Raw genomic sequence first — 16,098 nt, 5'->3', positions numbered from 1 at the left:
AATTACTGGTTGGTTTCACAGTAAGTCTCATCCATGCTCTTTTAAACAAATCTGTTCCACTGGGCTGTAAGATACTCTCCTGTCATACGTGAACCTCAGAGAACGGGTAAAAGAGATTGTGAGCTTTGTCTTGCTTCCCTACTTTCTATATGGGTTAAGGAAACACAGCTTTAGTCATAGCTTAGCTGTTGCAGTTTTTGCAATCTCTTCAAAGATTCTTGCTAATAATATCTGGCAAGGAGCAGGGGAGCTTAAATGTTTAATTGTCTTTGTTTGCTTGGGTGTGTTGGGTTTCTTTAAGAGGGGAGAAATATGATTCAGGGGAAAAAATGCAGTCTTTCTAAAAGTCACTCAGGAGCAAGGATGGGTTTGATTTCATTTCACGTATAACACTGTGTGAGGTCTGATGCCTCTTTTGTCACAAAAGCCACTACATGGCTGGATGGATTCTCTGAAAGTTAGTTGGCAGCCTCCAGAAACAGTGCTGTTTGAGAGGAGGAGTATTTTTAGGGATATTTAAGCCATATTTGAGCTTGTTTCCTCCACGGCTTACTTCTTGATATACAGATGTAATCTTAGTACTTTTTTTATTCAGCCTCTGTTAAAGGTGTAAGAGTCATCATTTCGGTTTGTGAGTTGGTATTTTCTGAAAGTTCCTCTTCCAAAGATACCAGTCTTGGCTGCTTTTTTTGGGTTTTTTTCTTCTGTAAGTGCATGACAGCACTGCGAGCATACAGCAAAATTCTAATTTAAAATACCAGTTTCCTCATCCTTTGAAAGGTATTTTAAGTAACATGGAATGATCAAAACCTGCGGTCAAAAATTAATGATGTCGTGCCACACCAGATTCCAGAATAGGGAGAGAGCTAATGCAGGGTGGCCTAGACCGTACATTTGATAGAAAATTCACCTTCCCATCGTCACTGTAAATGAGGAAGCTGAAAAATAAGGAACAAAACCAAGCCTTCAGAACAAACAAGTCTTTCATATAATAGCTTTTTAAAAAGTGTCCGGTACCGCTGTGTGGTTGGCTCTTATTGGTGAATAGTAGCATCCAGCACTGTGGTCGGGGAATTCTCTGCTTCTGGAGGAGTACTGGTTTTGTGGTGCCTGTGAGCCTGTCTCCAGGTAACTTGTATTTGAATGCAGTTTATCCTTTCCAGTAAAGTCCAAAACCACAATGAGAGTGCAAATACTCCTTTTCTAAATAAAAGTAAAATAGAGAAAATCGCCTAAATGGCAGTGGCTTCCTCCTCTCCCTGTGACTTGCAAATTCTGTCTGGGTGTGTACTGGGAGGATTAATGTCATCTTTGGAACCAAGTTAACTTTTAATGTCAGGATAGAACAGGTTGGTAATACTTTTCTTGGGGTGGGGAGAATGTTCACTTTTTGTTTTTTAAAAGCACCATATCTTTCATTGATTACTCCTGTGTAAACAGTGTGTGTGGGTTTGAAATCATTTTATGGCTAAGATTTTGGAAAATTTAGAATAAAAGGTAGAAAATATATTCCTAGAGCAAATACAGAAAGGGTTAAGTTCTGGATGAGGAACAAATTGTTTGTTGAAATGATTGTAAATTTTTATTCCCAATCATGTTCTCTGTGTCTGGATACAGTTACTGTATTACCTTCATCCTTGAATGCGATGTGCGTAGAAATAATTTGTGACAAGGTGATGATTGCCAGATATTTCAATTTACAAGGTTCCCAATGTAGATGTTAGATCTCCTTAACAAGTGTAAAGTATGGATTGAGCAAATTAGTGGACTGTTTTGAAATTAATATTGGTTTAAATATACAAGATAACTTAAAAAAAACCTAAAAATAAATCTCTTTGTCTGTCCCACAGAATATCAACTCTACCTCACAGAATATTAACTTGGGACCATCTGGAAATCCTCAGTAGGTTTCAGTTCAATTGAATTAAAACATAATTTGATTTAATGTAAAATTTTTATTTCAGTGACATTTATTGAATTTAATTTTAAACCCAGCAAAGTTAGACTGCGTGTAATTGTTAATAGTAATGAAAGTTCTTTGGGCATTATGCCTTTATTTGTTGATTTGCACTGCGCAGGAGGAAGCAAAACACTAACTCCTGTGCTAAATAAGCAACCATTTTTACAACTTTTTTTCTTTTTCACCTTCAGATTTTCAGTCTGCTATCCTTCTGCTTCAAGATGCTATAGCAAAGATGACCTCTCTGTCTTGGGAGTGGTCCAACAACTGTTAAGAATGTGAACAGTTGCAGAAAACGAGTTTGGTTTAATGTATGACAAAGGAGCAGCTTGCCTTGTTGATGACAAACCTAGTTATTGCAGTCATAACTTGCTTCTCTGGTGTCTTCCATAGAGATTCTGTTCTCAGTTCTGTGTGAATCTGTGCATTTCTCATCTAGGAGATGACTGCTATTTTGGTTTTGCTCTCATCACAGATTTGTTCTGGGCTAATAGGAGGAAATGCTTAATAGATTGCAGTAAGAAATGAAATTTAAGAGTACTTCCCTTCAGGGGAAATAAATGGAGAGGTGTATGGTGATGTAACTGTTGTTTTGGAATTTGAAAACATGGATAATTGTTTTGCTGACAAAAATATATCTGGATTGTATTTAGGAAAAAGGGAATCCTGGGAAAAAATGAAAGGAGTGGTGATGTGGGAAGTGGAAAAACTGAGAATGAATTATTCCTCAGGACCTCCCTCCTCTTGCTGTAATTAAAAATGAGGAAGGAATGGATGGAGGGAAGGAAGGGATAAGCAAAGAGAGAATAAATAACAAACCTGGTCCCTCCTTCCTTCTCCTATGTAAGCTTGTGCCCTTAGGAGATGAGAAATAAGCTCTAGGAAAAGTCACGGGGAAATGGAGACTTAAAAATTACAAGAAACTAGACTACTAGACTAGACTGTGGAGAATAAAAGAACAGTATTGCTGCTCCTTTACATCTTAAACTTAAGGATGCAACTTGAGCACTTTCCCTGGAGGAAAATGGAATTGCAACATGAAGAGGAGTCATTGTCTCTGAGGGATGGTCTGCAGAAGTCTGGGTGTTGGGTGGAATGAAGAATAAAAGAGGGTGCTAACGGAGCGTTGTTCTCACATTACAACTCAAGTGCTACACTAGACTTCTGTACAGCTATAAAGCTTGTTATTTCAGATCGCCTGTCTTTGTTCCTAAATCTCTTTCAGTGCTAAGCCAACAGACTTTGATTTCCTGAAAGTTATTGGGAAAGGCAGCTTTGGCAAGGTGAGTTTTCTTATTACTGTGTCTTATCCTGGTGCAGGGATGCTAGGTGGTGTCTTGTGCGTAATGACTGCTGGCTAGAGGCTTGGCTTGAGGTTTTGGAAGTGGTACCAGTCTAGGGTGGCATAGAACTGTTGTATTTGATCCCTGTTGCTGTTTTTTAAAGCCCTGACATTTTTTACCTGGTGTGGCAGTTGGCTGCCTCAGTCGCTTGTTGGGAGTAGCAAATGGGAGTGTTTCCCTTTCTCATTAAGAGGAATAGGGATCCTCTCCCCCAGAGAGGAAGGGAGGTACCCCTGTGCTTATGCAGCAGCTGGAGTATGAATCGTGCATTTCCCTGGGTTGGCATGGGCTGTTTTGTCAAACCCCTGATGCAGTGGAGCAGTGTGAGCAACAGCACATTGAAAAGTGAATTAATTACTGATATTCTGCAAAGAGGCAACAGAGAATCCCTCTTGAAATCTTTGCTTCCAAGTTATTTTTCAAGTTGTTGTTTTTCATTATTTTTAAAACTTATAAAACCAGCTGAAATTGATCTTGATAGAGATTCAGCAAGTCATGGAAAATAAATGTTATCATTCAGTCTTTCATGATACCGTTATCAAGACAGGTTTTCACTGGACTCTAATTTGCTTTGTTGGTGATTATATTGCTGATTGACTGTAGTAGAGACAAAGAAAGTGTATTGTGAAAAACTAGCATGAATACTTCCCAGTTAGCTGAACTTGTGGAATTATTACTAATAGAACGTGAACTGCAACAATTACATTTCTTCATTTGTTCTGAATTTCACAGGTTCTTCTTGCAAAACGAAAACTGGATGGGAAATACTATGCTGTCAAAGTGCTGCAGAAAAAGATTGTTCTTAATAGGAAAGAGGTGAAGAGAAATGTTTTCTCCACCTACCTCCCTTTTTCCTTTAGTCACAAAATTATTCCTGTTTACTTACTGATCTTTTACTTCCTTACAGCAAAAACATATTATGGCTGAACGTAATGTGCTTTTGAAAAATGTGAAACACCCTTTTTTGGTTGGATTACATTACTCATTCCAAACAACGGAAAAGCTTTACTTTGTCCTAGATTTTGTTAATGGAGGAGAGGTATGTGGTAGTTGTGCTTGGGTTTGAGTCTCTCTAATTCTAGGTGGGAGGGATGGAATGATCCTTTACAATGGGTGCTCTCTCTCCAAATCCTGTTATTATCTGCTGTTACTACAGACTTCTGTAGCTATACGGACGCTGTTCCTCTTCTTGTCCACAACTCTAATCCCAAATTTATTCATGATTGTCAGATACAAATACTGTATTTTACAGATGCATAAATTTACCTTTATTACAAATTAATCTTATGTTGACATTTTTCACCATGTAAATCTGTCTTTTCCTTTTGCATCTGCATTAGCTGAGATGCTAGTATCTTGAAAGTGGAAGGAAGGAAATTGTCAACTGAATTTACTACATTGGTATTATTGGGAACTTTGGGATTATTCTGTAGCTTTGCATGGTCTAATTACTTACTCCCAAATCGCCTTAACGTCAGGATTCTTTTCCTTGAAGCAATGCCATTATGTAACTTGGGGAAAACTTGTGAAAGAAATGGAGAAAGTGTATATGTTTAAGTAAGATGTTCTGGAGCAGCTTGGGATCTGTTGCTTTGCAAAGTACCCAGTAAACTGGAAACTTATGTCTAAACTGGTTGAATAGCCAGTACACGTGAGAGGGTATAAAATGTTCCTCCCATTCCTTCAAAAGGTTTTGAGGGTCTTGTAGACTATTAATACCTGGACCTATCTAGGAAATTAGTTGTCACTGAAGAAAACATCATAGTGAAAAATAATTGTGTGAACAGAACTAGGCAACATACATGCTTTAAAGAAGAGCTGTGTGTCTTGTCACCTGCTGTGTTTTCAGTTTTGCTAATGTACTGGTGTAAAATATGTACACTTCAGAAGGTCTCAGAGGTGCTTAAAGCAGAACAGGAAAGGATGAGACAGGATATGGTTGTAGATGATAAAACTGGTAGCTGGAAGAGCACAGGGGGAAGGGGTAGAATTTATATAGTTTGTTTTGGCATATCTCAAGGCTTCCTGTTGCGTTGGTGCAGCTGGATATACACAGACAAATGTTAAGTATGCTGAATAAACCAGGATGAGATAGGAACTGCATTAGTTCATATTGATAGTGGCCTGCCATCAGTATTTATGATGCCCCTTGAGCTGCTGTTCTGACCCCTTTAAGTGTCAGAGCTGGGACAAGATGGGCCTTCTCTTGCCTCATGGACTGTCGTCTTATTTAAACTGTATTAGCAAGCTCCTGGTTTGCTCTGCTCTGAGCTCCTGCCTACAATTTAGTTTGGCATTCTTCCAGGCAAACTAAAATACAGTGCAAAACAGCTTTCAGATTTGAATGAAGTGTTCAGAAAGCTCTGAGGGCTTTTTTCCATTTTTTTTTTTTTTTTTTTTTTCCCCCCAAACTTTGTAGGTGGAAAACAGAAAACTTCTGTTTTCTCAAAATCTTGAGAAGTTGAATGGGTTGTATAGTTTAATCTGTGATTGTGATTAATCTTTGGCTAGACTCCCATATCTGTTCAAACTGTTGGAAGCCAGACAGCTCTGTGTAGTTAAGAGAATTTGAAGATCAGCTGTCAGCTTGGAATAATGTACATCTCCCACACTGACGGACATCTAGGTGGTTACAAAATACAATTCTATAAATACTTACATACAAAAATTAGAATGCAAGCATATACAGAACTGGAAGATTACTGATCTGACACTCCAGGTTAGGTTCTGTTAGGAGGTGGTCTTGCATGATTGAATCTTGCCAACTTTTATTCACAGCCTAGCGGTTTACTCTGGTTCCTTTTGACTAGTCTTGGGTTTAGGGGAATGTCCTTAAGTGTTTGAATTATCTGTTCATTTCTGAGAAGAAAGGAAGGGAGTAAAGGAATGACAAAGTCATGCAGCAAAACCATTTTATTTCCCTTTACTTACAGAAAGTGGACAGCTAAACAGAATTACATTTTATTGTGAAAATTACATGTTATTAACCTTTTTTTTTTTTTATAATGTTCTTATTTACTGTATGCATATTTACAGCTGTTCTTTCACTTACAAAGAGAACGTTCCTTTCCTGAGCACAGAGCCAGATTTTATGCTGCTGAAATAGCCAGTGCACTGGGCTACTTACACTCCATAAATATAGTGTACAGGTAAGTTCCTGAACTGTATCCTTGTCCTGCAGAAGTTCAAAATAGCACAAATTACTGAGTAAAAACCACTGTATGAAATCATCTTACGGGAAACTTGAACTTAACAGTTTCACCAAAACCTGAAGCTTTCAGCTGAAGAATGAAACTACTTACCTCTGAGGCTCTTGTGTTAGTGACTGCTGCTTTGAATTAATACGTTTTGTTTGTTTTATTTTGTTTTAACAGGGATTTAAAACCAGAAAACATTCTCCTAGATTCACTAGTAAGTCTGCAACATTGTTTTGGTTTTCTGTGTTCTCTCTCAAAACTGACAATGTGTATCCACATGTTGAGCAGGTTCTGTTTTTAAAATACCACTCTTTCTTAAACAGGGTCATGTTGTGTTGACAGACTTTGGACTTTGTAAAGAAGGGATTGCAAGTTCTGATACCACTGCAACTTTCTGTGGGACACCAGAAGTATGTTGACAACTTTCGTGGGTTTTTCAGCTAGTAATTACTGTTAACTAAATGACTGTTAACTATTATTAGTATTTGCGTAAGTGGAAGATCAAATACTCTGTACTGTTGGAGGTTTGCGTTCTTCTAACAAGCTCTTCCATGAAGCCAAAGCAAAGACAAGTTTCCTGCAGATGCGTTCTTTGTCCTTTTTACTCCTACTTACTACCCACATCCCCATAACTCATCTCTTCCTTCCTCCCTTTTTTTCAACCTCCTTCAAATACTGTTTCCCTCCCGTGTCTCCTAACCACTGGCTAGACACAGGACAGTTAGCTTGTGTAACAGCTGCAACGGATTTTCCAGTATGAATCTACTTACCGTATCCTGCCACCAACTCCTAGTAAGCTTATAGGGACTTGATATCTGTCTGGAGCAAATTTTGCATATCCATGAAACTTGGAACTTGCTGACCAAGTTTATTGAACTCTGTTGTCTTTTTACTGAGAAAACTACACTAGAAAACTTAGAATCTGGAAGTCTTCAACACATACGAGGGATTCACTGAAATGCCAGTGTTAGTGGCTTTGATAATTTGATAAACGTACTTGAAATTACAGCAAAGGCCTTTGAGGGCAGTGGAAGATGAGTGAGGAGTAATATTTAGCTAAAACATTTGAACTAAGAAAAAATAGGCAGTTAGCAACATATGAGAATTAATCCTAGTTATGATCAGAGTAGAAATCCATAAAGCTGAGTGGTAAATGTGAGCTGAAACAATATTTGTTGATTATTTTGGAAAGTTCAAAGGTCAGTGCATAGAACACAGGTAACTGATCTATTTGAGAAAATCTAGGGGTTTTTTCTCATGTTCAGAGGCTTAGCCTTCACACTTACCTTGGACTTGCACACATTGCAACATAAGAGGATGATAATGCTGTTGCTTTATACACATTCTTAAAAATATCTAGACTAAACATAGCAGTTGTGTATTAGTCTTTATAATCTGAGATTTAGATTTGAATCTTTCATAATCCTGCTAAAAGTGTAATGATCTTCTCAGTGTTTAGAAACACTCAGTCAAATGATGTGTGAGTTCCAACACCTAAAAAACTCGGAGGCTGTGAAAGGTTAGCAAAAGCTGAAGTAGGTGAGTTCAAAATACTTCAGCTGCTTTTCGTGCTTTTGCAGAGTCATCTATAGACAAATGAGTTACAGGGCACTCACACATGCAGAAAGCTTGAGAAATACTGATCTAATTAAACTGTGAGTCTCAGTCTCTGCCTTGTCTGACAATGCTATTATCTATTTGTAAATTAAATTTCAGAATGTGGATACTAAAATGATAGAAGTGAGCATCCTCTTGTTTTGAGAGGTTAGAAATTGTGTGTGCTGTAGATGAGGACTGAGATCATAGAATCATGGGATGGTTAGGGTTGGAAAGGACCTTAAGATCATCTAGTTCCAACCCTCCTGCCATGGGCAGAGACGCCTCACACTAGACCATGTCACCCAGGGCTCTGTCCAGCCTGGCCTTGAACACCGCCAGGGATGGACCATTTACCACTTCTTTTGGCAACCCATTCCAGTGCCTTGCCACCCTCACAGTAAAGAACTTCTTCATTATATCTAACCTGAACTTCCCCTGTTTAAGTTTGAACCCATTACCCCTTGTCCTATCATTACAGTCCCTAATGAAAAGTCCCTCCCCAGCATCCTTATAGGCCCCCTTCAGATACTGGAAGGCTGCTATGAGGTCTCCACGCAGCCTTCTCTTCTCCAGGCTGAACAGCCCCAACTCTCTCAGCCCCATATGAAGACATTCTCATATGAATGTCTTCATACGGGAGGTGCTCCAGCCCCTGATCATCCTCGTGGCCCTCCTCTGGACTTGCTCCAACAGCTCCATGTCCTTTTTATGTTGAGGACACCAGAACTGTACACAGTACTCCAAGTGAGGTCTCACGAGAGCAGAGTAGAGGGGCAGGATCACCTCCTTTAACCTACTGGCCACTCTCCTTTTGATGCAGTCCAGTATCCAGTTGGCTTTCTGGGCTGCGAGCGCACACCGAAGCCGGCTCACGTCAAGCTTCTCATCCACGAACACCCCCAGGTCCTTCTCTGCAGGGCTGCTCTGAATCTCTTCTCCACCCAACCTGTAGCAGTGCCTGGGATTGCCCCGACCCAGGTGTAGGACCTTACACTTGGCTTGGTTAAACTTCATAAGGTTGGCATTGGCCCACCTCACAAGCGTGTCAAGGTCCCTCTGGATGGCATCCCTTCCCTCCAGTGTATCAACCGAACCACACAGCTTGTTGTCGTCGGCAAACTTGCTGAGGGCACACTGCATCCCACTGTCCATGTCGCCGACAAAGATGTTGAACAGGACCGGTCCCAACACCGATCCCTGAGGGACACCACTCGTTACTGGTCTCCAGTTGGACGTTGAGCTGATGACCACAACTCTGTGTGTGCGGCCATCCAGCCAGTTCTTTATCCACCAAGTGGTTCATCCATCAGTTTTACATCTCTCCAGTTTAGAGACAAGGATGTCAGGTAGCACCTCACAACTCATGCCCTCATGGACATTTACAGTGAAACTTAATATAGGTCATACAATTTTTCAGTAATGATAGATTCGAGGCAGAATTAATATCTTTTTCTTTCATTTTTGTGTATTGGATGGGGAGCATACAGGAAGGCAGCATACGCATGGCTAGTAGCCAGTGTGCTGAGAGATTTTGCCTCTGCAACAGTGCAGCAACCTGTCTGAAATGTAGAACAAGTTTCATAATAGAGGTGACAATGTAGTTTGGCAAAACAATAGCGTGAGAAGTATTGTTTCAGCTGGGGAAAATAGCTGTCCTACTTGGTAAATACCCAGATGGTGACAAAGTATTTGCCAGGTTTGTTGAAGGTCAAGATAAATACTTAGCAGTCATACAATTGCTATGAAGCAACTTTTCCTGAAGGTGTTTAATGTGATGGGATTAAAACCTAGGTTTTATATCCATGCTAGCCTAATGCTCTAAAATACTTTTTAATTTATTTTTTGTTTTAGTATCTTGCACCAGAAGTCATTAAAAAGCAGCCCTATGACAACACAGTAGACTGGTGGTGCCTTGGTGCAGTTCTTTATGAAATGCTTTATGGGCTGGTATGTACTTAATATGGGGGGGGGGTGGGCAGGGGCTGCTTCCCTCTCCTCTCCTTTTATGTGAAGTAACCCTGGCATGATGTTAAAGATGCTAACTTGAAAAATACTGAAATAATCCACTTAAATGGATGAACAGTTACTCTTAGCATAGCATGGTTTTCTCTTTTGGATTCTGCATTGCCTCTTGATGTGTAAAATTTTACTTCCTAGTGAACTGCTTGACATCAGCTCAGGTGAAGACAAGTAGTCAGAGGGACTACTTGAGGGAATGTGAGAGTAAACTGAATCAGCAGTGATAATACCCAATAAAACCCTCCAAAGTTACAAGTTTTCTCTCCCCTCCCGCTCCAGGACCTTAAATAGGGAGATAAATCTGGGGTTCCACTCTCAGGTTCTTTTCAGGCAAGTGCAATGGGAGCTTTGAAACTGGGTGGCATCTGTGGCTTCTTACGAGTATGAGAACATGTTAGGAGAAGAGGAGGTGGGTGGGGAAACTGTCAAGCATAAAGGTCTGGCAATGGTGATGACTGAATTAGAAGTTAGCAATGTATAAGAAGAGGTAGATTTCTTGTTCACTGCTATCAGTTTGTATTTCTTATAGACTCATATACTGCATGTGGCTTCAAATTCATGTATAATTTTTTTGTTTTTTAGCCTCCTTTTTACTGCCGTGACGTTGCTGAGATGTACGAGAATATTCTTCACAAACCCCTAGTTTTGCGGCCAGGAATCAGTCTTACAGCCTGGTCTATCCTGGAAGAACTTTTGGAGAAAGATCGGCAAAGCAGACTTGGAGCAAGGGAAGATTTTGTATGTAATGTCCTAATTTATTAAAGCCTTGCTTCATTTAAGGGGTCATCACCAAATTTATGCGCACAGCACAGGTTTAATAGCTGGAGATAGAGATTGCTCTGTCTGTTTTCCTCCTCTTTATTTCTTCATTAAAGACACTAGTGTGGTCAATCCCTAAAAGCTGTTGGGAATAAGAGAGAGATGATTGTCATGGGGTATAAATATTTAGAGCTTGGTTGCTGCTGTACCTGCCAGCAAAGGAAACACAATTCCTTATGTAGTAGTTAGTAAGGTGTACTAAGGTAGGTTTCACTGTTTGCAGTGAAACTGGGAAATAATCAAAAGAAAAGGCTGTTCTCTGGTAATGTCAGTTAACTAACTGCATGAAACAGTCTTCAGATAAAGACGAACACTAGTAGAGTGCGAACAGCAGCTTGTTTTTAGCCTTAAAATCATGTCAAACGTTTTCCCAGTGTAGCAGAAAATCTTTATTTGCAAGAAGGTGATGTGAGAAAGCACAATGTCTTCAGAACTGTGCAATGAGGAACCATCTAGAAGCAGTTCATCCAGTAATTATGAGATCCTCACAGTCTTCAGTTTGGAGTTTTAACATTAGGTAGCCTGCTGACCTTGTAACAGAGCATTCAGGCTATGACATTGCGCTTTCTCACAGTGTGGACCAAGATGAAAGGATGGTAGCAGATAGCTGAGCTGTTCGCTGCTTTGTAACTAGTAAGCATGCTGCAGAGTTGTTGAAGCAGCTGCTTCTCAGCCAATGATCTGCTTTACAAAAACGAACAGAACTTTAAGGCAGGAGCAGAGGTACTAACAGAAGACGTTCTTGCTCTGAGGTAGACTTCAGAGTGGTTGATTTTAAGACATAAAAGCAGAAAATACGATCTTAAAAGGAAATCAGTTTGCAGAGACAGGCTAACAAATTTTAATTGCTGTTTTACCAACTACAGCTTTTATTGCAGAGTAAACTGTGAATAAACAAACTGATGAAGGAATTCCTTATGTACATGCAGTCTGAAGTAGTATTTACTGTGATGCATAGGATGGATTTCTGAAATATCTAAAATCTTTATTCCTTACTGCAGCTTGAAATTCAGAAGCACCCGTTCTTTGAATCTCTCAGCTGGACTGATCTTCTTCAGAAGAAGATTCCACCACCATTTAATCCTAATGTGGTAGGTACCTAGTTTTAGTTCATAGCTGCCAAACTTCTGCCTTTGAGGTCCCATCTATTTGCAAAGAACATTTGTTTCAGAATGGTGAAGAATGGGGAACCCTCCAGTGCCTTTTGAGCAGTCACATTTTTGAGCATTGATACCATCCTTTTTTTACTTAAAACTTGGTTTGATACATCACCATTTCTTCTGCTCCTTCCTGTCAAAGTACTGACAATTTTTGTGGGGTCTGAAGACCAAATAAGAAGAGAAAGTCTTTACTTGAAGTCTTTCTGAAAGACTGATTTCCTGGTTTTTTGTAGTTACTCAACCTTGGTTGCAGCTTTTCTTTATCTTCCTAGTTTAAACTGTGTCAACCTGTGACTGCTTGTCCAATAGCTCGTGGGGTAGGGTGGTACAGTGGAAAGGAAGTCCTTAAAGTCATATTAGAGCATCACCTGTTGTTGAGTCTACATCTGTTTGGTGAAGAAGCCTTAGCTGTTGTGTCTCTTGTCTGTGTGACCAAGTATTACTATGCTTTCGTTCTGAGGTGTGTTACTGTAACAACACTACCACTGCTGGAATTTTAACATTTAAAGCATTATTGATGGAAAAGAGAGAAATACAATTTGGTGTGGTTTGGGGGTTGTATTTTGTTTGGCTTCATTTTTGGGGGTAGGAGGTGGGTTAGCTTTTGCATCTCCCTAAGTCAGTTAAGAAAGAGACATTTCTTTATATTTCCTAGGCTAATCAGATCGTAAAGGTGTGCAAGCTTTGGCATGAACTCCAGTCTAAAAGAAACAAATAGGCTTTTAATAGCTGTTTCCAGGGATGCTGTGGTGTGCTTCCTTAAACCTGTAGTGAAATAGGCAAGAACAACATAAAGCAGATAGCCTCAAGAGTTAAATTTGAATGGTAAAGGACAAGCACAAGTTTAAAACACATTATTAATATGACAACTGATACATCTTTCTGTTTTCTAGGTTGGACCAGATGACATTGGGAATTTTGATGCAGTGTTTACAGAAGAAATGGTCCCATACTCAGTCTGCGTTTCTTCCGATTACAACATTGTTAATGCCAGTGTCCTAGAGGCGGATGATGCATTTGTTGGATTTTCTTACGCACCACCTTCTGAAGATATGTTTTCCTAGGAAGTTAGAAGCCATGGTGTTTTGGAAGTCTTGGGGTGAGCTGAAATGTTAGGGTTATGGACACATTCCAAAATAGCGTAACTAGTGCCTCGTTTTGTATGTAGGTTTGAAACCTATGAACAAACTTTCTCTGCTGTATAGGAGGAATTTGGGCATTTTGGATGGCTTTCTTTGGGGTTTGAACTGTTTGTTCCTGCTGCAGAAAATATTTTTTAAAACCTTTAAAAAGCATTCTCTACATATATTTTAAGCAAAAAACACTGACTGTTCTCCTCAGTCCCTTCCAAGTTTACATTCATACCTGTCTAAGATTTGCCTGGCACAAACAGCAGCAAATTTAGTAAATTTATAAATGCTTTTGTACCTATTTGTGCTTGAATTGTAACTATGCAAATTGTCTTTTGTATATCCTGGTTTAAGAAAGGTAAACGTTTTCCCTATTACATCAGTTCGAAATATATGTTAATTTACCTGTCAGCACTTAAATGTGGGGTTAATAGAAGTTAAGACCCAGATTCTTAAAGGACTTCTAGAGAATGAAAAGGCGGTCATGTAAAACTGGATTGTTGCTCTTGCACTTGCTGAAATACCATTCACTCCACTGGATTATCTAAGGTATAGGGGATAACTCAAAGCAAGGATGGAAAAAATTAACTGGATTGATTCGATAATATTACTGATCATGTGTTCTACTCTTCTTTCCTCCCTGAGGTAAATACATCTATATTTCAACTACATTAAAAATATTCTTGGTTAAAACTCTGCTTTTCCAAAGATCTAATATGCAATAATCACTGTTACTTTAAAAGGCTATCTTGCTTTGACCTTTCGGGGGTGGGTGGTGAGGGGACCATGCCAAATACTAGGGATTTTTCTCACAGATTTACAGTTCGAAACACTAATATGTCCCAAATTGATTGTATTTCAACGGTCATAGCTACTTGTCTTTGTGTTCCAGTTTGCACCATTTTAAAATCTTCACTTGATATTGGGGGGGGGGGGGGGAAATGTAAATTACGCTGATAATTTTAAAAATGTGAAAAGCTGTTGTATTTCTCATAACATACACGTGTATGGACAAACTGATAACTGAACAATTTCTGTTTAAGGAAATTTTTTTAAACAATGCAAAAATTGACTGCAGTTACAGTGTATAAATGCCTATCACAGTAGTAGTTTTATTATATATATTACTTGTAAATAACAACTTATTTTTGTCTGTTACTCAATGTTCTGTGTTTTTTGTTCATAAATATATTCTGTTAAATGTCTTGATTTGAGAGAAGTTTGCTAAGACACTGATGAGTAAAAGATAAGTTTCAATATCTAAATCATCTCATTTTTTACCAAGACCTAGCTAAGAGAAATGCTATCCATATTGCATGAAGGTCAGTTAAAAATTGAGAATGTTGGGGAAAATAATGTATCAAATCTTAATTCTTTTGAAATTAATGTTATAACAGTGAAACATTAGACAAGTGAAAACTGAAACAGGATTCTGTGCTTATCTGGAGGAGTATCTCCTATAGAACTAACTTCTGCATAGTGCTGAAGTGATGCTGAGCAGTTGCTACATGAGGTGTTGGAAAGAGTGGTTGGGTAAAAGAAGTAAGAATTTACACAGGCATGGAAGGAAGGACCTGCATCGTTTGTGGGAGTGAAGTAATGGGTTGGCTCTCATTTACTGTGGTGCTGCTCTGGAATGTTGAGAGGTTTGGAAGTAGCTGTGCAGATGTTCAGGACAACCAGCAACTACCTGTAATCCTTGCTATTATAATCATGAGGAAGCAGCAGCATTATCCTTTTTGAAAAATAAAACAAAAAAAAGCCCCAAACAAACAAAACACGAAAACCCCATGTCTTTCTGATGGACTTGGAAGCAGAAATCGATTTTAAGAAGAGAAGCGTCCATTCTCATACCACATTTTCACTCTGTATACTGCTGAAATCGTCGTGGGGTACTGTCACTGCCTTATCTTTATGGCAAGGAAGTACAGTGCTGTAGAGAGATGGGAAGGAGAGGGGATACTTAAGAAGTTGTTGCTGGGGAAGGTAGCACCCCTTTTACTTTGTCTTGTGTTTCCAAGATGTCTGTACCTAGCTGCGTGACTGTGTGCAGGGTTTTGGGGGGTTTTATCACGAATTAAGGGTTTCTTGCCTTTTTAAGATGGTGGTGATAGTTAAAGTTATTTCTAGGAGAGCAGCTTAGTAATAGCTTATTAAGCTTTTTCCTTCAGCAGGCTCTGCCTTTTTGGTGAAGTGTGAATTTGTTAAACATACCACTTGCAATACTTCATTTTGTTTCTTGTACTGTAAGTTCATGTTGTGAAACGCCTCGTTCAGCTCAGGACTTGTGAAGATAACTGTGTACAACCTCAGGCAATAAAGCCTCCGCATCTAGTGCTCTTGTTCCACATCTCTCTCCATCCCATGATGATGGGTTTCAAAGTAAGACAGGTTCAGTGTTACAGCTCCTTCATCCAGTGCTGGTGCTGACAAGTGAAGTCTGAAGCAATAGTTGTGGTAAAGCCTGGATAGGAGATTGATGGAGAGCCTACACAGGAACCATCTGTGGTCTCCCTTCCTGTTGCAGCAGATAGGTAATAAAGGGAGGTAAAATTTGTCTTTATGTGACTAACACAAGGGGTTTTGCCTGTCCTTAGTGAAGTTGTTCCTCCCCTTCCAGAGGTGCATCCCAACCCTGCAAGGAGCAGACCTCTCCTGTTGCCACAGAAGCAAAGGAATGATGCACCGCCTTTGTGTTTTCTGGTGTTTTGGCCTGGGAAGAGAGGGGGAGAAGCAGCAAGATGGACTGACTGAAATGCATGGCAGTTGTAAAAACGTGAACTGAATGAAATACAGCAGAAGAAAGTGTAGAGGTACTGTCCTGCGAGGTAAGTTTGCAGATGGCTGGCATGCTAAAGGCAGCAGTGAGAT

The 16,098-nt window shown here is 39.5% G+C and overlaps 1 protein-coding gene across 4 annotated transcripts in view; it reads left to right on the top strand.

Annotated features, from left to right (window-relative positions):
• Positions 1–14,385, top strand: part of LOC115615192 (serine/threonine-protein kinase Sgk3) — a 59,922-nt gene extending 45,537 nt beyond the window's left edge. For all 4 annotated transcript variants that reach the window (XM_030503092.1, XM_030503108.1, XM_030503099.1 and 1 more), the window contains 11 exons: positions 1,851–1,903; positions 3,186–3,243; positions 4,036–4,119; positions 4,211–4,342; positions 6,340–6,452; positions 6,678–6,714; positions 6,824–6,910; positions 9,951–10,046; positions 10,701–10,856; positions 11,939–12,028; positions 12,991–14,385. In XM_030503092.1, coding sequence (XP_030358952.1) covers positions 1,851–1,903; positions 3,186–3,243; positions 4,036–4,119; positions 4,211–4,342; positions 6,340–6,452; positions 6,678–6,714; positions 6,824–6,910; positions 9,951–10,046; positions 10,701–10,856; positions 11,939–12,028; positions 12,991–13,161 — 1,077 coding nt within the window. In that variant the 3' untranslated portion in view covers positions 13,162–14,385. The remainder of the gene's footprint in view (positions 1–1,850; positions 1,904–3,185; positions 3,244–4,035; positions 4,120–4,210; positions 4,343–6,339; positions 6,453–6,677; positions 6,715–6,823; positions 6,911–9,950; positions 10,047–10,700; positions 10,857–11,938; positions 12,029–12,990) is intronic.
• Positions 14,386–16,098: the final 1,713 nt, after the last annotated feature.

Source organism: Strigops habroptila, chromosome 1 (assembly GCF_004027225.2).
Source record: "Strigops habroptila isolate Jane chromosome 1, bStrHab1.2.pri, whole genome shotgun sequence".
NCBI classification, from domain to species: Eukaryota; Metazoa; Chordata; class Aves; order Psittaciformes; family Psittacidae; genus Strigops; species Strigops habroptila.
This window is presented reverse-complemented; position numbering and strand designations above follow the sequence as displayed.